The following is a 24226-nucleotide window of genomic DNA, read 5'->3' on the forward strand; positions in this document are numbered from 1 at the left end:
CTTTCTCACGCCACAATTTTCCTCCCACTTTAAAGTTTCTCCTTTTCCCTTCCCTCTATTCTCTTGTCTGCTCTGCCATTCTCTTTTGCCACCTCTGTTTACAGCTGCTCCCCTATTACCTGCTAATTTGCCTCTTCCCACCATATCTCCTTCCCCTTGTTTGTGTCATCCTTCCTGCACCAGAAGCCTCAGCAATGGCTGTTTAGCCAATGTGAACCCTGGTCCCCAAACATATTAAAATGCTAGGGGAGAAGGAAGACTTTAGCATGTACGACATACATGCACTCCATTGTACTTGGTGTCTTTGGTGGGGGTTTTCTTTCTTCTGGTCCTCTCCTTTAAAAAAAAAAAAGTTTGTGAATACCTTGAGATTCACCCAAGAATGGAGGTACCTTCCTCTTGTTGTGTGTGGTGGTCCAGTTTTGACTACAGAACTACTGACGAGCTGGAACTGAGTTGAGCATTGGAAGGAATGCTTCTAGAATGGTCTCATTATTCCTGCCCCCGGCTTTTAGGGAGAGGTAGGTGTTATGTACTGAAGTTCTCACCCTGGACCAGCAGGGGGATACTGTAGATAGTTATGCAAATAAGGGATCGAAAGTGACGTTCAGTGATTGGATAGTTTTAGAAAATTGTTACAGATACGTTGTACTGGAGCTCTATATAAGCAGGCTGACTGAACCCTTCAATTCAGTTCTGTTCTGGCCTATGAATAAACAAGAGCTGTTTGAAGAATTCCTGTGTCATCTGATATGTTCACCCACAACTTAACAGTAGCCAAGTGTGGTGCTCTCCGAAAGTTGTGGACTGCAATTCCCATTATCCATGGTCACTGGCCCTGCAGGCTGAGCCTTGTAGTCCATATGGAGAATGCTATGTTGGCTATCTCTGATTTGGGATTTTCACCTTCCAAAGCTATCAATAAAACAATATAATGTTGCAAGCAATTAAAACACTCAACAACAACAAAAACCAGCACGAGATGGCATTAAAATAAGAGCATTAGACTTGTGGACTTCACTGATGGGAAGTTATTTCCTGCCTGAGTAATAATATTACTTACTGCGCTGATGTAAAAAGGTGCATCTAAGACGAAAATACTTCAAAGTTATAATAAGCAGAGAGACTATAATGAAAACACTGGCAGGATGCCTTATCGCACCATGCTGCAGTAGAAAAGAATATTTTAGATTCTTTAAAAAATGTAAATGCCAGTATAATTTTAGGTTGTGGAGTAGTCATTGTAATGCCTTTAGATTGGGTTTTAAATTATATGCACTGAAAGTGTGGAAGGAAGGTGCTATGAAGGCTGAGGCTTTAGAAAAATGCTTTAAATCCTTAAAATCTCTTGCAGAAAAATGTAAGGTGGATGAAATTATAGAAATGTCTTCAAAAATAGAAGTTCAGTCGGTATTAAGAGGATTAAGATTGGGTCGCACAGAATGAATACTCATGTGAAACCAAATGACTTAGCTGCATCTATTTTGGACAAATTGTGCTTATTCCAAGATGCTAAAGTAGGAAGAGAAACACGTTTCAGATCACTGAGAAGCAGATGCTGATAATCCATTGTTTGTTTTGTGATTCTAAAGTATCTTATCTGTGTGTTTCTAAAGACAATTAAAAAAATAAATAACCAAAGCTAATCTGTGTAATAGGTAAACAAGTTCTATTACCGTGTTTGCATCAAAAAGAAATTGTCATTAGGCATCACAGTGCTTTTAAACTTCCTATCACAAGGACACCATTTCCCCATCAACTTTCTCCTTCGAGAAACCCCAATCTCACTGTCACTTTGCCTCTCCCCCCTTCAACCTCCTGGTAAGCATAATAAATTATTATTAATTTATTAATATTATTTATGAAATTTATATACTGCCCTATACCTAGTGGTCTCAGGGCAGTTCACAGAATAAAATCAAAATATAAAACCACAAAATATCTAATAAAAACAAAAACAACTCAATAGCGCCTCCCCCCCAAAAAGCCACATTTTTAAAGGGCATATGGTGTCAATCAAATCAGTCACAGTCCTGGTTGATTTGATTGGTGATCTCACAAAGCTGTTCCCTGGCATTTTGATTTTGTAAAGACAAAATCCTTGAAGATTTCTACTCCTTTACACCTCAGTTTGTGGAGCTCTCTCCCAATGTCCTAGGAGTACTAGCTATGTTAGTACTTTCACAGATTCTATAAAAGAAGCACTGGGTTTTCTGGTACACTTGTTGATGGAAGCAGAGGGGTGTGGATATTTTGGCACAATCAAGCACACTGTGCTCTTTAGTTAGTACTCCCAACTTGACTTAATCCTCTTTCATGCCACTTAATGTTAAGCTTCCCTTTCATAATCGAATCCACGTCACTTGGGAGCTTGGCTACTGAGTATTATTTTTAATGTTTTAATTGCACTTGTCTACCGCTACTTATGAGGAGCAGGCATGCCTTGGTGGATTCGGGCTTGAATCATGTTTCTAGGCAAATCAGTTGTATTTTAGGTTAAATTTGGTATGTGCACGCACGCATTGCAACATGCGCACAGACAACTTGTGGTCATGGAGACCAGAAAGGCTTTGTCAGCATCTGTTGTGATTGTTGCATTACTCATCAGTGTTGCTGATGAGCTATCGGGGCTACAGATGAATCATGGATGTTAGCAATACTGTAGTACTTTTATCTATGACAGATAAATTTACCTGTCAACATATTATGATTCTTTTCTGAAAGGTGGTGTGTATTAGCTTAGTTTGCACAGATTAGCTAACTTCAAGCATCCTATTCCAATCCTCCATAGCATGATTTTGAGGATTAGGAATGTCTAATGGATTTGTACGCTCCATCATCCTACCACCCTCCACCCCTTCCTTCTTTTTCTCTGGGATTGATTCCTCTCTTGATTTGTTTTGCAGTACCCATATTTTCCTATGCCTTCTGAATGAAGCAGACTGGGAGCACTGTGCAGGGCCTTGTCTCCAAAGCATGGCTTGCAAAACCCACTTAAAGACAATAAATAGCTGGTTAGCACTAAGCATAATTTGCCTGATTTGGGTTCCATGGGCATGGATGAGCCCCCAGCATGAACTCATGGCATGCTCCCCGCATGCCCGTCATCCAATCAGGGAGCTAGAAAAGGGCATTTGTATTCTGAGGATAAACACTTGCACTGTTTAAATGCAGTCATGGAGTTTAGAAAAATATGGAAAATCAGCGTCAACAAGGGGCTTACAAACTGGTCTCAGAGCTACTATAAGTTATTATTTGGAACAACCTGTTTTTAAACAAACTATAGATGATCTCTGAGTAGTTGCTGATCCCCCCACTGCCTTGTGATGACTGCACATTTTATTTATTTAAAACATTTATATACCACTTTCTATCAGTTATTTCAAGGTGGCTTACAAAACTCAAAGCAAGGAGAACGATAATCACATGCAAAACTGCTATCGGATAAAAGCAACAACTGAAAGCCAGCATTTTATTTTTATTATTTTATTTGGATTCAATTTATGAATTGCTTCTCATAAAATATCTCAGCCCATATATAAAAAACAATTTAATATGTAAAAACTATTTATTTATTTCCAGTGCAGATACAGGCTGGGATAAAGGTCCCAACTTAAAAGGCTTGTTGAAGGAGGAAAGTCTTCAATAGGCACCGAAAGAGCAATAGAGATGAGACATTGGTATGATGAGTAATGGGGAGGGCGTTGCAAAGATTTGGCTGGCACCACACTCAAGGTTTGACCCCTGTATGGTATGGAATGGACCTCCAGAATAAGGTGAAATCTGCAATAATGTAGCGGTTGGCTGGGTTTTAAAGGCAGGCTCTCAGCCACCATTTTTCAAACACTGCAAAATTGCCCTGAAACATCTCTGCTTTTCTCAGAACCTTAGCTGACTGAGTCTGTGATGGTTAAAACTTCAAGCTTTTCGGAAAAAAATAAAAATTATTATTAAAAAAAAAATTCAAGCTTTTCAGATTGTAATGTAGATGAGAGTGCATTGGTGGCAAAGAAGATTTGTGGTTTTATGCTGCTTTATATTTTAACGTACTGGGATTTTGTTTTTCTATTTAAAAAAACCATTTATTAAGAATGTTACATCACGTTATATCATATGGCATTGTACTGCTATATGGTGGTCTACCGCCTTGGGTGGGTCCAGAAAGAGTGATTGTAAATAGTTTAAATAAATGCACTATCAGATAACAAGACCCTGTTCTAGGTCCTTCTCTGTGTGCACCATTAATCCTATGCAGCTCTCTCACAAATAAAGATCTTTATTCGTAGGAGGACTGCAGTTAGAGGGGAAGGGCTGGAGCAACCATGAGCCAGGTTTATGTAATGCTGTTTTTGTGTGAAGAGGCCTTTGTGGTCATCTGCATTCTGTGTTCTGGAATGATCCACCTGTCCTTGTACCTTCTGGGCAGAGGAGGGGGAAGGCTGTTTCAAATATTCTGTTTCCATAGTCACATTAAAATATGTTATCATCCCTTGCAAACTCAAGTGGGATTCAAGGCCAAATTGGATGAGACACCATCTAGGAGAATAAACAAACACAGAGACGTTGCTTTTTTCCATTGATACCAGATCTGGATTGGGATGCATTGATTTGCTGATGGATTTGAGCACGTACTGATGCATTTAAGTAAATATGCATTGTGCTGCACACTATGGGTAAATGCATATTTTGATGTCAGTTGAGAAATTGTGGCATTGCCCCAAATGCTATGAGGGCAGAGAGAAAGTATGAGTTATTTAGACCTATGGATTACAGTTTTTGAGATTTTTAAAACTGGTGGTTATGCATTTAGAAGACAACTTGAAAAACTGTTTGGCCGCTGGCCTCTCTTCCTCATATAAATGTCAGGCACAGAAAAGTTATTAAACTGCATGTTTGAGAGAGTGGAGAGAAAAATAGACTTCCTAAACTTAAATAGCACACACCCTACTTTTCTATTAAGGGATAGAACAACATCAAATGCTATCATATTCCTGTCATTTAATTACATGATCATATATTAATATTTTATTGAAATTTTTGTTCAAAAATATTCTGCAAGTTTTTTAACCACAGACATGACTGTTCAAGGTAAAGTAAACTGTGGGACTCTCCTGTGTTTGATGTGCTATCTCATGGTGTCTCTGGGAGGATGGAATTTCTTCTATTCAGAAAGCACATTTCCTAGGAAATCATTCATAAGGGTTTGCATGCTCTTGCTGAGGTTCTCTGCCTACTGAATTTTGTGCCTTCTCAAGATGATTTAAAACATTTTTTTTAAAAAAAAATATTTTAAAAATTATTATATTTATTTCCCACCTTTTCTCCAAGAAGCCCAAGGTGGTGCACACACTTCTCTCCCCCCCCCCCCATTTTGTCCTCACAACAACCCTGTGAGGTAGGTTAGGCTGAGAGAAAGTGACTGGCCCAAAGCCAGTAAGCTTCGTGGCTAAGGGCCATGATATTAAGCAGTTCCTTGTTTACTTTCCTGCCATTCTCCCTTTGGAGTAATGTGCACAATTCAACGTGGGCGGTCATCAGGGGTGAGTCTTTGTCATTAATTTTGACTGGCCTCTTGATTCAAACATGATTCAAGAGGTTCTGTCATTTGTGGCCTCTTTTTATTCCCGCTACAGAAGTTAGTTGGTATCCCAGTGCTAGGAAGTTTGTGACACCCACACGGCTTTGTGGGTGGCCACAGTGGGTGTTTTTCATATAGTCAGTGCTTTTTTCTGGGGGGGGGGGGCACAGGGGTACGCATACCCCTAAACATTTTGTGAATCTTTGTCCTTTTGTCCATTTACTGTATTTATCTGTCCCAATTTGAACCATAGAATGGTGATTTTCTTGAGTCAAAATGAGAGTACTCCTAAACATTTTTTTTTTAGAAAAAAAAAGCACTGCATACAGTTAAACATTAACATACAGTGGTACCTCAGATTACGAACTTAATTCGTTCTGGAGGTCCGTTCTTAACCCGAAACCGTTCTTAACCTGAGGCGCGCTTTCACTCATGGGGCCTCCCGCTGCCGCCAGCGCGTGATTTCTGTTCTCATCCTGAGGTAAAGTTCTTAACCCGAGGTACTACTTCTGGGTTAGCGGAGTTTGTAACCTGAAGTGTTTGCAACCTGAAGCGTCTGTCACCTGAGGTACCACTGTAATTGCCACCATCACTTACTACAACATTGCCTTTGTTTTTAGTTCTTGCTGAAAACTAACACTGCTACCTGTCTGGAAGTTTATTTACACTGATGCAGGGGGCCTGTTTATTTTGTGGGAGCATCAGTGAAAAAATGGGAAGTAGACACTATGGAGACGGATAAAAAAAATTAAAAGGCCTCAGACTTCCATTTTATATGCACAGTCTCTTTAAGTCATTCATTTCCAATGCTTAGTCCAGTTTTGTGAAGTACCGTGGAATTCTATTTATGGAATAACACAGTGACTTCTGTCTACTCATGAACAACACTGACCGCAGGTGAGGTTTATCTGTTTGCAGTTGAATTTACAGTCATGCCCCCCCAGAGGAAATGTGTCCATCAAGCAATTCATCATTATTGTCATGAGTTTTCTATGTCCTTGACTAGCCATTTGCTCCCTGTCCTGCCCTAATGTATATGGAAAGCTCGACACGGCCTGTAGGCACACCAAACTCTGTGAACTGAGTGAGGCATCTCATGGTTAGCTGAGGAGTTAGCGTTCCCTGAATCCAGTGCTAAATCATTACATTAGCACGAATAATCCTGTCTGCTCATACTTTTTGCCCCCCTTTGAATGACTACATGGCTTCTGTGTGCACTCAAGAAATATTCCTAGTTATTCTCTCACCTTCGGTGCAGAGTGTCAGAAACATCAGCCATCCTTCTGTGCTCTCCAGAAATGCAAAGTAAAGTATGATGATAAAATAGATTTGTCTTTTTGATGCAAAGTATGCGCCGCGGGGTGCGCTCCCGTTGCTTGGTCCCAGCGCCTGCCAACCTAGCAGTTTGAAAGCACCCCCGGGTGCAAGTAGATAAATAGGGACCGCTTACCAGCGGGAAGGTAAACGGCGTTCCGTGTGCTGCGCTGGCTCGCCAGATGCAGCTTCGTCACGCTGGCCACATGACCCGGAAAGTGTCTGCGGACAGCGCTGGCCCCCGGCCTCTTGAGTGAGATGGGCGCACAACCCTAGAGTCTGTCAAGACTGGCCCGTACGGGCAGGGGTACCTTTACCTTTACCTTTTTATGATGACAATATTTTTAAAACCCTCACATTAGCTGAAAGCAGGAAGCACTATAATGATTGCTTGAATGTATTGTGTTTTTAAAAATATAACCAATGCACAATGCAGCCATGATGTTTCCCTAATACAACACAACATTTCAAATATTTCTTAAAATACCAGCACTAAAAGGGGTTTATTTAATCATTGTCTTCTGTGAAATATATTCAGCAGGGTATATTAAAGGGAAGGGGGCAATCATTTAGTTACCCCATTCCTTTGTCTTTTTAAAAGTTTCATTTGTTTTGTTTTTTTGTTCATTATAATTACATTCTGTTCGATACTGATTTAGAATAGCTTATTTTTTTGGCTCCCTGAAATGGAAATCCATTCAGTCTTCTGTCTGATTTTTATCCCATTGTCATTACATTTTAAGAGGGCCTGCCACTTCTTCCATGCACCAGACCTGCCAAATTTCAGACAGATCAGGGAAAGGGTTGTTGTAGAGGCAGTTTATCAAATATATAAATCCACAAGCTTCTGTTTTCATTGGGAGACCTCGTTAGTCCAATGTGCCTGAAACTTTCAGGTGTCCTATTGCCCTTTCAAAGAGCAGACTTGCCAGAGTTCATGAATGGATTATCCTCTGGAACTCATTTCTTTGAATTTCCATTCATTTCTAAAATGAAAATGGATGAAATTAACAGAGTTGAATAGACAAACCGTTTTACACCAATGAAACTGATTCAAACCAATGACTGCTTGTCGCATTGAGAAAGACACATATTTATCAGTGTTATGTACTGAGTTGAATAGGATCCAAAATGCAGCAGTCTGATTGGTCCTAGAATAATAGGATCCAAGATGCAGCAGTCTGATTGGTTCTAGAACAATAGGATTCAGAATGCAGCAGTCTGATTGGTCCTAGAACAATGCAGCAGTATGATTGGTCTGCAAGAGCCACCCAATCCAGCTCCAGATGGAAGTGAATCCACAACCTGATTGGCCTACAGGAGAATTCCAGAATTAGCCAATCACATGCAGCCCATTGTGTAAATAATGTATATAAAGCAGATACTTTGGGGGGACTTTCATTCCTTCTCACCACTATGAGCTGAATAAAGAGCATGAAATCCACTCTCGACTCTGAGTATATTTCAATCAGCCTACTTTTCATGTGTTTATTTTTCTAATGTCACCAAGTATGCAGGGTATTTTTCAGATTCGCAGGAAGCTTCTGCCCCATAGGAGTTTAAAATCGAAAAGGAAAGGCAACCCAAGAAAGGAGGTAGATGGAGGCGAGAATAAAAATGCATTCAGTTCAGTTGCAGATATTTTGTCTTCATTTTAGCAGGGCAAGAGAATAAACTTAAGCAGTAACTACATCTCTAGGACATATAACCAAGCAGAGGGGGAGTATGCGCCTGATCAATTTTATACATGTTTATTTGTTGTTAAGAAGGAATTTGCTAAACTGGAAAGCTTAACCGGTGACAACATGGTCCATGTTGGTTTCAGAACACACATTTAAAGCATGACTGAGTTGCCAAGTTGTGATTATTTTATTACAGGCTATAATACCTGCCTGTAGAAGTTAATTATATGGATGACAGACAGCTGCATAGCCTTACTACACCCTGCTCATTCACTTGTTCAACACAAAAGGATGCAGCTGTAACCAATAACACTGGTGCTTAATTGCTTAAAAGGTATTTATGTAAGTAATGCTCCATGGAATCACTGTAGTGTGGCTTTGCCTTTTGTGGAAATACTTCTTGCTTCAATTTGACTTCCCTGGTCTCTTCCTATCTCCACCCCTGTTTTTTTCTCTAGACACCCCTTCCCAGCGGGTACAGTTTATTCTCGGAACAGAAGATGATGACGAGGAACACATCCCTCACGACCTCTTCACAGAGCTCGATGAACTTTGCTGGCGTGAAGGAGAAGATGCTGAGTGGAGGGAGACAGCCAGGTGAATCCCCTTTTGGTTTAGCATTTGATGTACAAGGACACAGAGAAGGCCAAAATGCCTATTAATTAGGTTTAAGCCAAACATGTTGAATGTATACTGAGTATTGCTACTTCGGGATGCGGGTGGCGCTGTGGGTTAAACCACAGAGCCTAGGGCTTGCCGTTCAGAAGGTCGGCAGTTCAGATCCCCACGACGGGGTCCTGCCAACCTAGCAGTTTGAAAGCATGTCAAAGTGCAAGTAGATAAATAGGTACCACTCTGGCGGGAAGGTAAATGGAGTTTCCGTGCGCTGCTCTGGTTCTCCAGAAGTGGCTTAGTCATGCTGGCCACATGACCCGGAAGCTGTATGCCGGCTCCCTCGGCCAATAAAGCGAGATGAGCGCCGCAACCCCAGAGTCGGTCACAACTGGACCCTTTACCCTTTACCTTTATTGCTACTTCACATGCCTTTCCTCAGAGCCAGATGTTGACAACATTTTTTTTAGGTCAGATCATGGTTTTTTTTTTTTGGGGGGGGGGGAGATAATGTCACGGGCAAAAATACATAAGATAAATGCAGTTAGCTAGGATCTTTATTTCTTTGCTGAAAATGTTATAGCTATTTCAGAGTCCTCTCCAGAGTAAAGCTGAATGCAGTCAATTTGATTGCAAACTGGGTTTAAATTGAGATTCAGCATAATAGCAAAGTTCAAGATGTAGATATGTTGCCTGTGTGTCTTTTCGCTGAACTTACTTTTCCCCGATTAGATAATGTAACATAGTGAATGGTTACTGTTTACTGTAATGAGGAGGCATTGCATAATGCTTTATACAGCGCTAATCCTGAAATAATAGGCTTTTGGGGGGTAAATCCTAAATCTAACACAGTTCTAGTAAAGCAGGCATTGATCTACCGATAACTCTGGCGAATGGGTACTGAGACATTCCTTACCCCAGCTTAATAAAGGCACTCTCACTATGTTGTTCTGCTTACATATTTTTCAGCCTAACCTACCTCAAAGGGTTGTTGTGCATCCAAATTCTTGCTCTGGGTTCCTTGTAGATGACTAGAGAAACAAATATACAGCAATAAATAAATGTTTCAGGAGAAAGTTATGCAGCTATTAGGGACAAGAAAACCTCAAATAAACTTTATTTCTGTCAGATTTCATGTTAGATTTGCCCTGGACCTCACTCATAGGAGGTAGACAAATATTTAATTAAAGTTCCAAAATAAGATGAACAGCCACATTCTCTGCCAATGAAATGGATGTTTTGTTTTGTTTTGTTTTGTTTTGTGGAAGACCCGAGACAAATCCAACCAGTGCCACAATTTCAAGTAGTGCTTAACAAGTGTAGCATTGCAGATATGTTTTCGGAAGGCTCATCCAAATGAAAATGGGTCACCATTTCATATGATAGTAAATGGATTTTGCATAGCAGAGTGCCAGGACAATGCAGAACTTACATGTGGGAAGCCTTGGCTCAGCCATGGAGCTTGCAAGCTCCCTTTAGGCAAGTTGCAATCTCCCAGCCTCAGGGCCGGATTTAGGTTTGATGAGGCCCTAAGCTCCTGAAGGTACTGGGGCCCTTTATATGTCCAGCTGTCCTTTGTCAACAACAAATTGTCACTGTTTTTTGTGTTGAATGTATGCTATATGGTAATTTATGGACCTAATAGGTATCTAAAGCCATTTGCACGTAACAAAATATGTATTTTATCAAAGTAATTGTTGAACTTATCTTACATTTTGGAAATGTACATCCAGTTTTTTCCCCTTTAATTTTTTTAGGGGTCCCCAAGAGATTGGGGCCACAAGCTATAGCTTGTTTAGCTTATACGTAAATCCAGCACTGCCCAGCCTACACTACCTCTCAGTGCTTTGCAGAAATGGCAGGGCATAGATGTCACCAATGTCAGTAAATAAATATTGCCTGATGCAGTCTAACACAGTAGACTTTGACCTTACCTAACCTTTAACCTCAGCCTGCAACATACTTCACCTTTCAGGGTGTTTTTTGTTTGTTAAATACTATGTGTCCCTCTTTTCTCTCTGTTGCAGTTTTCATTTGTGCTGTTTTCTCTACTGCAGTGTTCCCCAACCTTGGGCCTCCAGCTGTTTTTGGACTACAATTCCCATCATCCTTGACCACTGGCCTTGCTAGTGAGGGATGATGGGAGTTGTAGTCCAAAAACAGCTGGAGGCCCAAAGTTGGGGAACACTGCTCTACTGGATGGCCTTTAAAGGCACAGGAACCCTGTCATTTCCACCCATCTGCTTCCTTTCTAAATGTCTTTGTGTTTGTTCTTAAAAGGGGGGGGGGGGAATCCTAAGCAAAATGCAGGCCACTTGTGTGACTCAACTTAGGTCAGGGCGTGGGCCCCGACCCGTCAAATGAAGACTAACGATCCAACCAAACGTTCTAGCCAAGTTCTTGCTATTGTAGCTTTTTAGTGGCATGTGTAAGATTTGCCAAGATCTTGGCTGTTCTGTTACTCAGAAGGATGATGGAGAGTGTGGGTGAACTGGTGGGAGTTCAGTTCCTCTGGGAAGTCAACAGATATAATGAAAGTAAACACAGAAGATATTGAGCGTGTTACTCCACAAGTGGATCAAGACTCAGTTGCTTTGCTGAATATAATGATTTAGTTCTCTGCAAAAGTGATACAGCTGAGTGTTAGGAAATTATACATTTTTTAAAAATACACTACTGGTTAAATTTGCAAAGCTCAGCATATTCTTAATATGTTGGCCCTGGGAAGGATAGTATGCTTATTTTAGTTGGGAAACAAACGTTGATACATACTAACTTGTTTGGGATTACCTTTTGGGCTTCATAGCCAATAAAGAGATTTGAAGCTCGGCCACCCGGTCTGGTATTCATCTAGTGCACGTTATCAGTCATCAAGCACTTCAAGTTTACAAGAACATGGAAGACTATATTAAATAGTTGCATTCATGCAAGGATTGCTGCTAGTGCAATAGGAATTTTCCCTTCTCACCCCTATGCCGCCCTCAGATCTTTTCCAAAGGGTTGGGGGATCCCCCAGAACAGATTTAGTGGGTGAGCAAGGGAAGGAAAGGGGGAAAATGTTCTGTTGTACAAGGAGGAATCCTCTTGGTGATGGAACCTTAGCCTTAGTGCCATGTTGAATACAACACACTGAGAATATGTTGCTTCATAATGATGAGCGGGGAGAGAGAACTTGAAGAAGACTTGGGTTCCTACACTCAGTCTTTGCTTCAGGTGTCATATTTCATGGCTACTTGCCCCCTTTCCTAAATTCCTTCTTTTCTCTCTTCTATGTCTGCATTTTTTAGGTGCTAAGCCTCTTGACAGATCCCTGTGTGTTTTTCTTAATTACTTTTGAACAGCGCTTAATAACTTCAAGAGCTTTCTAAATAAAATAGGATGAGGAGCTTGGTCTCCAGGGATGATTAACTGCTGGAAGATATCGATCCATTCTATAAACAAAGATTTAAATTAAAGAAGGAGGTTTTATAAAGCTGCAAAGATTGTTGGGGAATGCTTGACTTTTCATGGATGTCCTCTTTGATCTACTTCCCACATTTCCAACATGTTATTATCAAAGCAACGTTTTTTAAATACTTGACTTGCCCTAATATAGAAACAAGTTGCTCTGTCATAATTAACAGGTGCTTGCCCCACCCCAAATATATCCAACCCTTTGATTTCTCAGTCCTACAAAGCAGGCAGGAAGGTGCTTTGAATTCGGATTCCTGACAGCCAAAATGGATACCCAAAGATTCATTCTGAATCCATCCATTTCCCTTTTATTGTGGAGATCTTAAGCAGAGGATCCTTTTCACTAGTTTCATAGAAACACAGGGATAGCATTGAAGTGAGGGAAGCTAACCATTATCTCCAGGGTTCAAGCTGGACCTGATCCCAACTTAACTCATCTTAGTGGGAACCGCTTTTCCATTGTCTTGTCCCGTGGACACTCCAGAAATGTCTGTGTGTGGGGTGGGGGGGGTGGGGAATAGAAGGACCGGGTAGATGACTTGATGGCTACCCAAATGTTTTTAATCCCTTCACAGGGCAAGATGGCATTAATCTATTAATATACATGTTCAGAATTTGGTATTGTATGTGTGTATCCCAAGCAGAATGAAAAATGAAACCACATTAAGAAACTATGCCTAGAAATTATATAAGCTTTCCCCCACATAAGCGTTTCAAACATGACATCTTGGTCATTCCCATAACCAACTTCCCATATGGTAGGTATCCAGTATTATTAAACTCATAGATCAGATTGGGCCAAGAGGTGAGATAAAAGGCCAGGTTTGCACATAATGCTGGGTCATGGTTAATATTAACCAAGGTGCGCAGGTGGCGCTGTGGGTTAAACCACAGAGCCTAGGACTTGCCGATCAGAAGGTCGGCAGTTCGAATCCCCGTGACGGGGTGAGCTCCCATTGCTCGGTCCCAGCTCCTGCCAACCTAGCAGTTCGAAAGCAAGTCAAAGTGCAAGTAGATAAATAGGTACCGCTCCGGCGGGAAGGTAAACGGCATTTCCGTGTGCTGCTCTGGTTCGCTAGAAGCAGCTTAGTCATGCTGGCCACATGACCCGGAAGCTGTCTGCGGACAAACGCCAGCTCCCTTGGCCTATAGAGCGAGATGAGCGCCGCAACCCCAGAGTCGGTCACGACTGGACCTAATGGTCAGGGTCCCTTTACCTTTACCTATGGAGCAACAACAGTGTGGCTTGTTTGTGGTTAACAGACAATAGTTAAGTCACGGGGGCTGAGTTTCGGTGATCAAATTTAAGAAACCATGGCGCAGCATTATTCACACACCATGCTGTGGGGCTGTATCCATTCAGAAAAAGCTTTTCGATCAAGCAGAGGTTTTAGAGAAGGAAGTGATCATCACAAAATCCCCGCTTTCGCCTCCCTTGTTTTCGTCTCCACTTTGCATGCTGTTATGGAAGGTCTTCCAACCCTCTTGGAGCAGTTTCAGGGGTTTGTTTGTGTAGGAGGCTGAAGGCGGAAGTAGCAAAAATTGCCTCCAGCTTCCATTGGTGGAAGACTCCTCTTCAATCAAAGAGGCTTCCATGAAACAACAGGATGCAGTTGGATGCAACCCAAAGAGTGGAGCTGTGAAATTGCACGCTCTCTCTCTCTCTCTCTCTCTCCATCCATCTATCATCTCACTATTTGTGTTTCTTCTCTCATTGCTTCTGCATAACTGACATTTCATTTCTCAAACAGAAGGGGCTGACTAAGCTCTTTTGCTTGCTTAGGTGGTTGAAATTTGAAGAAGATGTTGAAGATGGAGGAGAGAGGTGGAGTAAACCATACGTTGCCACGTTATCGCTTCACAGCTTGTTTGAACTGAGAAGTTGTATCCTCAATGGCACTGTGTTGCTAGACATGAGAGCAAATTCTTTAGAAGAAATTGCAGGTAAGTGTGCAGTTAACACAACAATATAAAGATTGTATAATACTCTCTACATCCCAAAATAAAACAACACCATCGCACTGCCCTGCATAAGATGCAATGTTTCTCTATGGGGTGGTAATATATTTCAAACTCCAAATAAATAAAATTCCAAATTCTAACATGCATTTCCCTTCCCCCTGATGTTTTCTACTTAGCGTCGCATTAATGTTGGTCTTTCCAGTATCATCACTGAGACACAGAGATGTACAAATTGTGGAAAGGGAAGGTGAAGCGCTGTAGCTGTTGTTGAAGGGAAGATACCATTTTCTTGAAGAACAGAGTGGAGGTTATAATTCAGAAGAGTAGCTGAATACTACCTCTCATGTATAAGTTTCAGTAGGACCCAAAAGTTAATCATGTTAAATGCAAGTGTGTGTGTGTTGTAAAGATATTTCTAAAGACTTGGTAGGAATATTTTTGGGGGATAATGGAAGGAAATCAAAATGTTCAAAACAAGTAGCTCATAGATTATGTTCTTATGTGTGAATGTGAGAAAATGGGCGAAGGGGGGAAATAGTGAAGAGTTAGTCTGCAACTCAAATCCCATTAACATTACAGTAAGCCCCAGTAAGCCTGGGACTCAGGTGGCGCTGTGGGTTAAAGCCTCAGCACCTAGGACTTGCCGATCGAAAGGTTGGCGGTTCGAATCCCTGCGGCGGGGTGCGCTCCTGTCGTTCGGTCCCAGCGCCTGCCAACCTAGCAGTTCGAAAGCACCTTCGGGTGCAAGTAGATAAATAGGGACCGCTTACTAGCGGGAAGGTAAACGGTGTTCCGTGTGCTGCGCTGGCTCGCCAGAGTAGCGATGTCACGCTGGCCACGTGACCCGGAAGTGTCTGCGGACAGCACTGGCTCCCGGCCTATAGAGTGAGATGAGCGCACAACCCTAGAGTCTGGCAAGACTGGCCCGTACGGGCAGGGGTACCTTTACCTTTACCTTAAGCCCCAGTAGGATTTCCTTTGGAGTAGACATAGTAAGGATTGCACTATTAGTGCCTTAGGCAAGTCTGCTGCTGCTGCTGCTGCTGATATGATGAAGAAAATGTGACTTGATATGATGATATGATGAAGAAAATGAAGAAAATAGGTGATCAGTGACTTAATCTGATTTGTGGCTGCTTAGTCAGAGGAGGCTAATGATCCGCCAAGTCCCAGCTGAAAACCAACTGAATGAGTTGTCCCTTCATTGCACCGGTGTTCCTGGCATGCTCTCAGTCCCAGAAAATTCCCATCACCAGTCCTGCTACAAAGCCCCCCCCCCCCCGGCTGCATGCCTGTTTAGAACTGTTAGAATGCCTCTTGCTTCCTTGGACAGAGATATAAATAGGGGTGTGTGTAGGAACCTCTGGCTTTTGTGTGTGTGGCTGCAATACAGCCTGCTGTGCAAAGGTAAACATCACATCTGTGACTTTGCCCACTGTCCCCTCTGTTCCCGCTCACTAGTGGTTTGTCAGGAGCTCAGCCTACACTCGAGTAGGACCCTGTTAGAGACACATGCTCGACAGGCATGTTCTCTCCCTCCTGGTCAATCGTTCGGGAGCTTCAAAAGCTTTCTTCAGCCGAAACATCACAGCGACCAATGCCAACCGACACCAGCACACTTAGGGATCTGCAGAGTCTTCGCAACTTGCGTGACAGACCTCTGCAACTCAGCATTTTGGCTAATCGACTTTATTTACATATAAACACAGACGGAGCACTGCAACATGGCTCCCTCTCTCTCTAGCATCAGACAGCAAAGAGAAAAAGAACAAAGGACAATAGTCCCACTTCACGGAACACAGTAACACAAACATCCTGTCTCTGTCAAAACATATAGTGTTGTGTGAAAGACAACAATCCCATGACTTCAGTCATGGAGCAGGAATTCTAACATGGTTATGTGGCCCCTGGAAGGTTACTCATGAGTGAATGTGGCCCTGGAACTCAAAAGGGCAGGTGCCAAGGAAGGAGCGGGAGTCAATGAAAAGCTTCTGCTCCTCCCCTGCTGCACTCCTCACTCCCCGGAAATTGATTTGGGGGTGGTGGTCAGGAGAACACCAAAAACTAGGGGTGGGTGGGCTGGTTTCTCTGGTGGAACGATCCCCTTGGTGTAACAATGAATTCCTCCCAAACATTTCGCTGCTCTTTTCTGTACAGGCTGTGCTTTGACATTGTGGATTCTGTTCTTTTGTCTCTCGCTCACTGCGATTTGATATTTTAGCAATTCAGCTCAATAATTAGTGTTTGACAGGGTGAGATTGAAGGGGATGCAGAGACATTGGTTCCTTGCTAGTTCCAAAGATGCTGCTGGCATAGGTGTTTCTCCTGATCATTTGTAGCCATGCTGTAATTGCTTAAGCATTCAGGAAGCTGCTGCATGCAGCTCAGGATTCAGTGTACTGATTGCTAGCGCTGAGTTCAGAGATCTTCCAGCAGCAGGAGTGAGTCAGACTATATCAGGGTCCTGGCCTCTCTAGATGGCTGCTGGGCAACTGTCACTCAGTATCAGTCAAACAACAATGCTGCTGTTTCCCTTAACTTGGCTAAACCTTCTACATTCCAGAAACATCATTTTAAAGGTGTGTAGACCACAATAAAAATGTATTAACACACATATTCCTATATATAATATATAACATGCATTTGATTTTTGCAGCCTTAGGCTGCAATCTTATACATACTTACCTGGAATTAAATCCAACAGAGCTCAGTGGATCTTGCTTTTGAATACATAAGGGAGGGTTATTCGAGCTCATATTTGAATCCTGCTTTTATTTTTTTAAAAAAATTCCTTGCTGCTGTTTTCTTCATTCATTTTCCTGACACTTTGATAAATGTTCTTGGTTCCTTTGCATTTTAAATGTCTGTTGTCTGAACAGTAGTATGCAAATTTCCAAAATACAACTGAAAATTAAGAAGCAGTCATTTGTGTCAGGAACATACGCTCATCATAGTGCTTCATAAATAGCTGAGGTTACATTCTGCATTGTGTGTTGGTTTTCGGTAGGTCATTTCTGCCTGACATTTCTAATGTTCAGAGTGTCCTTTCTGATTATTTGTGCCATTGAGCAGTCATTCAAGTTCCAAACATCTTTTAAAATTATTATTAAAGATGTTTGTTCTCACTCAGTTTACACTGATGCTAAGCCGCAACCCTAAACCCACTTATCTGGGAGTAAGGCCCATAGATCTCAGTGGGACTTATTTCTGAGTAGGCATGTGGAGAATTGTGCTATCAAGTTGTAATTCTGTGCACACTAACTTGGGAGCAAGCCCTGCTGAATTCATCAGATTTACTTCTGTGTAAACCTATATAGGATTATCCTGATAAAAATATCGAGATTATTTTGCAAAGGTCGTATGTTGTACTTTCCTGTTTTTCTCCCATAGCTTCTTAATTTCTCTGCCCTCTTTTACATGTGATAAAGGCACTCCTTTAAACCTTGGATCAGCAACTATTTTTTTTACTTCTGAGAAAAAAAGGATTCTAGAACTCCCTGCCTATTAATATAAAGGAGGCAGCTTTGCTATATTGTTTGTGATGCTTGCTAAAAACTTTTTTGTTTACGCAAGCCTGCTCATGTAACTGTGTTGTGTATGTTTGCTTTTACAAGTGTTGGTCTTACCTATATTTTGGTATTTTGATTATGTGTGCTTTGTAAGGTGTGTTTTTATCACTGATCTTTAAGTTAATATTTTATACTCTTACATAAACTGTTGGGAGGGTTTCCCCTTTAATTAGGCAATATATGACCCACACTAAATACAATACAATACAATACAATACAATACAATACAATACAATACAATACACTAACTTTATTAGAGAGCTTGTTCAAAGATGGTGTGAAGGATGACGGACCCCATTTCTGCTTCCTAAAGTTGGTTGCTCTTGATTCCCATAACTACAGCCAACACTCTTTTCATATCACACTTGTTGTTCCTACGTATTGTTGTGGTACTTCTCAGGTACCCAGTTTCCTACTTCAAGGTCCCAAATTGCCTTCTTTGCACAATGAGAAGTCAGCCGTAGTCCGCAGCACTTGACCAGCACACCAGATGTGCCTTCTTGACCTTAAACAGCTATTTCACATTATTATCCTCCCGATTATTTCAGTTCAAATTGGCAGACGGAAATGTTCTCTTTGATATTTTCATCTACTTCCTTTGGATGCATTCTAAAATTGTCATTTGGTTTGAATGCAGCTAGTGAAATGGCTCTTGGATTTTACAATATGCCATTTTTCTAGCTGGAATCAAAAGTGTGGTTTTTTTATTCCACTGTAGCTTACAGGGGTAGACTGGTAAAGTTATGGGCTTTGTATATTCTTTTTGTGTTCTTTTGGGCAAATGTCCAGTCGTATTGCACACATTCAGCCTTATAAGTCATTCCAGTGGATGAAGTGGGATTTCACTTTCTTGCCCATTGCCACAGCCTCCCAATCTGCTCTGCAGAGCCCCTAACCTTCTAGAGCAGAGGTTTTCAGACTTTTTGAGTTCAAGGCTCCCTTGACCAACTACAGTGGTACCTCGGGTTAAGTACTTAATTCGTTCCCGAGGTCCGTTCTTAACCTGAAATTGTTTGTAACCTGAAGCACCACTTTAGCTAATGGGGCCTCCTGCTGCTGCCGCGCCACCGGAGCACGATTTCTGTTCTCATCCTGAATGAAAGTTCTTAACCCGAGGTACTATTTCTTGGTTAGTAGAGTCTGTAACCTGAAGCGTATGCAACCTGAAGCGTATGTAACCCAAGGTACCACTGTACATTCTTTCTGCAGCTCCCCTGTGGGGAAACGTGCTCCAAGCCTCAGAAGCCCAGTTATGTCACCCCCTTGCCTGCAAAGCCGGCAGCCCCTCACACCTTATCAAACACCTTTCCTTGTGGAGTGTTCCCTCAGCCTCCCTTCCTCTCCTCTCCCCTGGCCAGCCCCAGAGGCACTGTTTGCCTGGGGAGCTTGTAGCCAGGGCTGCTGCAACAAACATCCTCACAATCCTTTGGAAGGCATTGATGCCGAGAGGGCATCAGAGGAGGGAGGGAGGGAAGGAAGGAGAGAGAGACAGAGGCCAGTGTTGCCCTTGGCAGCCCTGACCATCATTCAAGGCACCCCAGGGTGCCACAGCACACTGGTTGAAAGCCACTGCTCTAGAGCAATTTTAGGGAAAGCAGGCTGCAGGGGAAGGGTACGAAAGGCAAGTCCCATTTCCACAAGCAGAAGTCAGTTGCACAAATGGGATCTCACAATTAGGTGTCACCCTATATTTACTTTAGCCAAGCCACTTAGATCTTGATTTTCCTTTCTAAAAACATAAGAGGACCAAGGCAGAATCAACACATATGTAAAAAAAAAAAAAAGGCTGTAAAAATAAGTTTTTTAACCATTGTGGAATTTGCCGTTAGCTCACCAGTGCCATCTAGTGTCACATTTGTGTAATGCGCTTAAAGCGTTATACAATAGTACAGGGATCAGCAAACTTTTTCAGCAGGGGGGCTGATCCACTGTCCCTCAGACCTTGTGGGGGGTCGGACTGTAATTTTTTGGGGGGAATGAATGAATTCCTATGCCCCACAAATAATCCAGAGATGCATTTAAAATAAAAGCACACATTCTACTCATAATAATAATAATAATAATAATTTATTATTTATACCCCGCCCATCTGGCTGGGTTTCCCCAGCCACTCTGGGCGGCTTCCAAAAGAATATTAAAATACTGTGATACATCAAACATTAAAAGCTTCCCTAAACAGGGCTGCCTTCAGATGTCTTCTAAAAGTCTGGTAGTTGTTCTCTTTGACTTCTGGTGGGAGGGCGTTCCACAGGGAGGGCGCCACTACCGAGAAGGCCCTCTGCCTGGTTCCCTGTAACTTGGCTTCTCGCAGTGAGGGAACCGCCAGAAGGCCCTCGGTGCTGGACCTCAGTGTCCGGGTAGAACGATGGAGGTGGAGACGCTCCTTCAGGTATACTGGACCGAGGCCGTTTAGGGCTTTAAAGGTCAGCACCAACACTTTGAATTGTGCTCGGAAACGTACTGGGACCCAATGTAGGTCTTTCAAGACCGGTGTTATATGGTCTCGGCGGCCGTTCCCAGTCACCAGTCTGGCTGCTGCATTCTGGATTAGTTGTAGTTTCCGGGTCACCTTCAAAGGTAGCCCCACGTAGAGCGCATTGCAGTAGTCCAAGCGGGAGATAACCAGAGCATGCACCACTCTGGCGAGGCAGTCCGCGGGCAGATAGGGTCTCAGCCTACGTACCAGATGGAGCTGGTACACAGCTGCCCTGGACACGGATTTAACCTGTGCCTCCATGGACAGCTGTGAGTCCAAAATGACTCCCAGGCTGCGCACCTGGTCCTTCAGGGGCACGGTTACCCCATTCAGGACCAGGGAATCCTCCACACCTGCCCGCCTCCTGTCCCCCAGAAACAGTACTTCTGTCTTGTCAGGATTCAATCTCAATCTGTTTGCCGCCATCCATCCTCCAACCGCCTCCAGACACTCACACAGGACCGTCACCGCCTTCACTGGTTCTGATTTGAAAGAAAGGTAGAGCTGGGTATCATCTGCATACTGATGAACACCCAGCCCAAACCCCCTGATGATCTCTCCCAGCGGCTGCATGTAGATGTTGAAAAGCATAGGGGAGAGGACAGAACCCTGAGGCACCCCACAAGTGAGAGCCCAGGGGTCTGAACACTCATCCCCCACCACCACTTTCTGAACACGGCCCAGGAGGAAGGAGCGGAACCACTGTATGACAGTACCCCCAGCTCCCAGCCCCTCAAGACGGTCCAGAAGGATGTTATGGTCGATGGTATCAAATGCCGCTGAGAGATCCAGCAGAACTAGGAAACAGCTCTCACCTTTGTCCCTAGCCCGCCGGAGATCATCAACCAGTGCGACCAAGGCAGTTTCAGTCCCGTGATGAGGCCTGAATCCCGATTGGAAGGGATCCAAATGGTCCGCTTCTTCCAGGCGTGCCTGGAGTTGTTCAGCAACCACACGCTCAATCACCTTGCCCAAGAATGGAAGATTTGAGACTGGGCGATAGTTGGCCATCGTGGCCGCATCTAAAGATGGTTTTTTAAGAAGCGGTTTAATAACCGCCTCTTTCAACGGGTCTGGGAATGTTCCCTCACGGAGGGAAGCATTCACCACCCCACGAAGCCCATCGCCCAGCCCTTCCCGGCTAGCTTTTATAAGCCAGGATGGGCAAGGATCCAGGAGACAGGTGGTTGGTTTCACTCGTCCAAGCAGCCTGTCCACATCCTCGGAGGTAACAGAAACACGCTGATTCCTGGACCGTCCGCAGGCTGGATTTAGAAGGCGATTGGGCCGGATCCGGCCCCTGTGCTTTAGTTTGCCTACCCATGCAGTAGTAACTCCAGTTACGTAACCCTCTAGTTACGTAAACTTTGGGATGTCAAAGTGGCAAACCCGGAAGTATTTTACCAGGTTTTGCCATGTGCAGAAGCGGTCCTCCAGTTGCAAAAACCTCAGGATCCGGCCAGACCTCCAGAATGGATCTCATCTGCAACCGGAGGTACCACTGTATTTGGAGCTGTATAGCTGAGTCCCAAGCCACTGGTCCATCTATTTCAGCCATCCTGTTATCACAGGAGCCACTCATTCATTCATTCACCCTTCTGGGAATGAAACAATGCTCACATTCATTGATAAGGGACTTCCCATCTCCCTTTTTCCTCTGCAACCCACTGTGCTTCTCCTAAATTTGGCCATTTGGCAATGGTGCTGGATAGGCTACAGGGGCTGCAGAGGGAGGGGGGAGATTGCGGAAATGGTCCTCTCCTATATGTGAATCGAGGACCAACGTAGGATGCAGTGTGGTACATTTTTACTTTTGTTTTCTTCATTGGTGAAAGACTCCATCCTACATTCTTGTCGGTATGACACACAGACACTAGGATTTCCATTACATTATGTTTGGAAATGACTTCATGACCATTTTGAGATCACACGGCTTAGGACACCACAAGCTATTTCTTATCAAATAAAATATTTCTTAATAATAATAACCTGTTAATAAAAAACCCCTCACCCTTAAGCATTGCACATAAAACAGTAAGAAAACAGTAATAACATTCTATAAAGTAGCACAGATCACATATTTTTAAAAGTCTTGCATTTTCAGTTTGTAAGAGTCCTGTTTTCTATTTTTCATACTGATGGTCTAGACAAAATAATGAATGTGCTTCCTTAAATAAATAAATAAAGGACTTTTCATGGCAGTCTGATATAAATTTTGTGCGTGTTTGTGTTTACATAATACGACTGGTAGAATAATATTTCCAGTGAGGGCTTTCTTTCCCCCGTCCCCTGGTCCCCCAAATCCTTTGACCCTTCCTCCCATGCTCTTTTTCACTCATCAACCCATTTTTCATTTTTTGCTAAACAGCTCCTAGGCTGCTGTGCTGGGAACGCCCTGAAATCCAAACCTTTATACAGCTTCTTAGGTTAATTCTGCGTCTCTTAGCAACCTTTTCTTAATATTGGCATGGATACATTCCACTTGTTGTTTGGCCATAAGAAATGTCTACACTTTCGTTTGTTACCTTGCTGAGCATTACTTGAGTCCCACCACATTTTGCTTTTACTAGCAAAGTGTATTCTTTTTTTACCAAGAAGTACGCAGTATGCTCCATCTACACCTTGCTGTTGATGCTGATGTCCCCTGCCCCTTAAAAGTTGCATCCACAGCAAAAAGCTCAGTCCTGTGTCCATGCATTGTTATTTGTTTATTTCATAAAATTTATACACTACTTGATTGTCAACAGCAACAACAACCCAAAGCAGTTTCTATAAATAAAACAGTTTAATCAAGAGAGAGAGAAATACAACCCTGCTTTAAAACATACAGAAGTTAAAATGCTAAAACAGATGAAAAATTACCTCAACTTTTGAAGCATCTGGGTAGGCTTTGTCTATACAGGAATGTTTTTAGCAGGCACCGAAAAGAGTGGCAGGGAGTTCCAAAGTGCAGGTGCTGCCAAACTAAACAGTTGAGTTCCTATAAATGTGGAATGGGTGGCATCTGCAATAGTGCCCAATTCGATTGTGCATTGAGTGTGGGTATCTGCATTGGGAAAGCCAGTGCCTCTGTAGGAGCTGGAACCCTGTGCAAGACTTTCCATCTGCAGAAATCCACACCTTAATCTTGAAGATGATCAAAAGTTTGACTAATCCTGCCTGTTTTTGACACTTTAATCGTGTATCTGTGTGCTCTTCTTGGTTCATGATGAGAGCTTACTGTGAGATGTGGGGTTGCAGAGAGAAAGAAAAGCTCAAGAGCAAAAGAGTTCATGACTCAACATTCATTGTGTCAGAAGTTTTGAGTGGCACGGCTTCTCCTAATGAATATGCTAAAACACTTGCTGCTCAGTTAGCTTGCTTTAGTGAGAAACTTGCTTTTGACTTTTAAGCCTTAATTGCCAGTGGAAAGGCTGCCTTCCTCCTCCCAGATCTCTAAAAGCTCAACAGGACAGCATCTTAATACTGTCTCTGAGTAGCCTCTATCCTCGGTCTCTCCTCCCTGCTGCCCCACCTCGATTCTAGTATATTAACTTTATTATTGCGGAATACACGTTATGCCTTTTACTTATTCATTACT

The 24226-nt window shown here is 42.7% G+C and overlaps 1 protein-coding gene across 7 annotated transcripts in view; it reads left to right on the plus strand.

Moving 5' to 3' along the window:
• Positions 1–24226, plus strand: part of SLC4A10 (solute carrier family 4 member 10) — a 169967-nt gene that overhangs the window by 83307 nt on the left and 62434 nt on the right. For all 7 annotated transcript variants that reach the window (XM_028747023.2, XM_028747066.2, XM_028747031.2 and 4 more), the window contains 2 exons: positions 9033–9171; positions 14423–14583. In XM_028747023.2, the coding sequence (XP_028602856.2) occupies positions 9033–9171; positions 14423–14583 (300 nt within the window). The remainder of the gene's footprint in view (positions 1–9032; positions 9172–14422; positions 14584–24226) is intronic.

Source organism: Podarcis muralis, chromosome 1 (genome assembly GCF_964188315.1).
Source record: "Podarcis muralis chromosome 1, rPodMur119.hap1.1, whole genome shotgun sequence".
In the NCBI taxonomy this organism is placed as follows: domain Eukaryota; kingdom Metazoa; phylum Chordata; class Lepidosauria; order Squamata; family Lacertidae; genus Podarcis; species Podarcis muralis.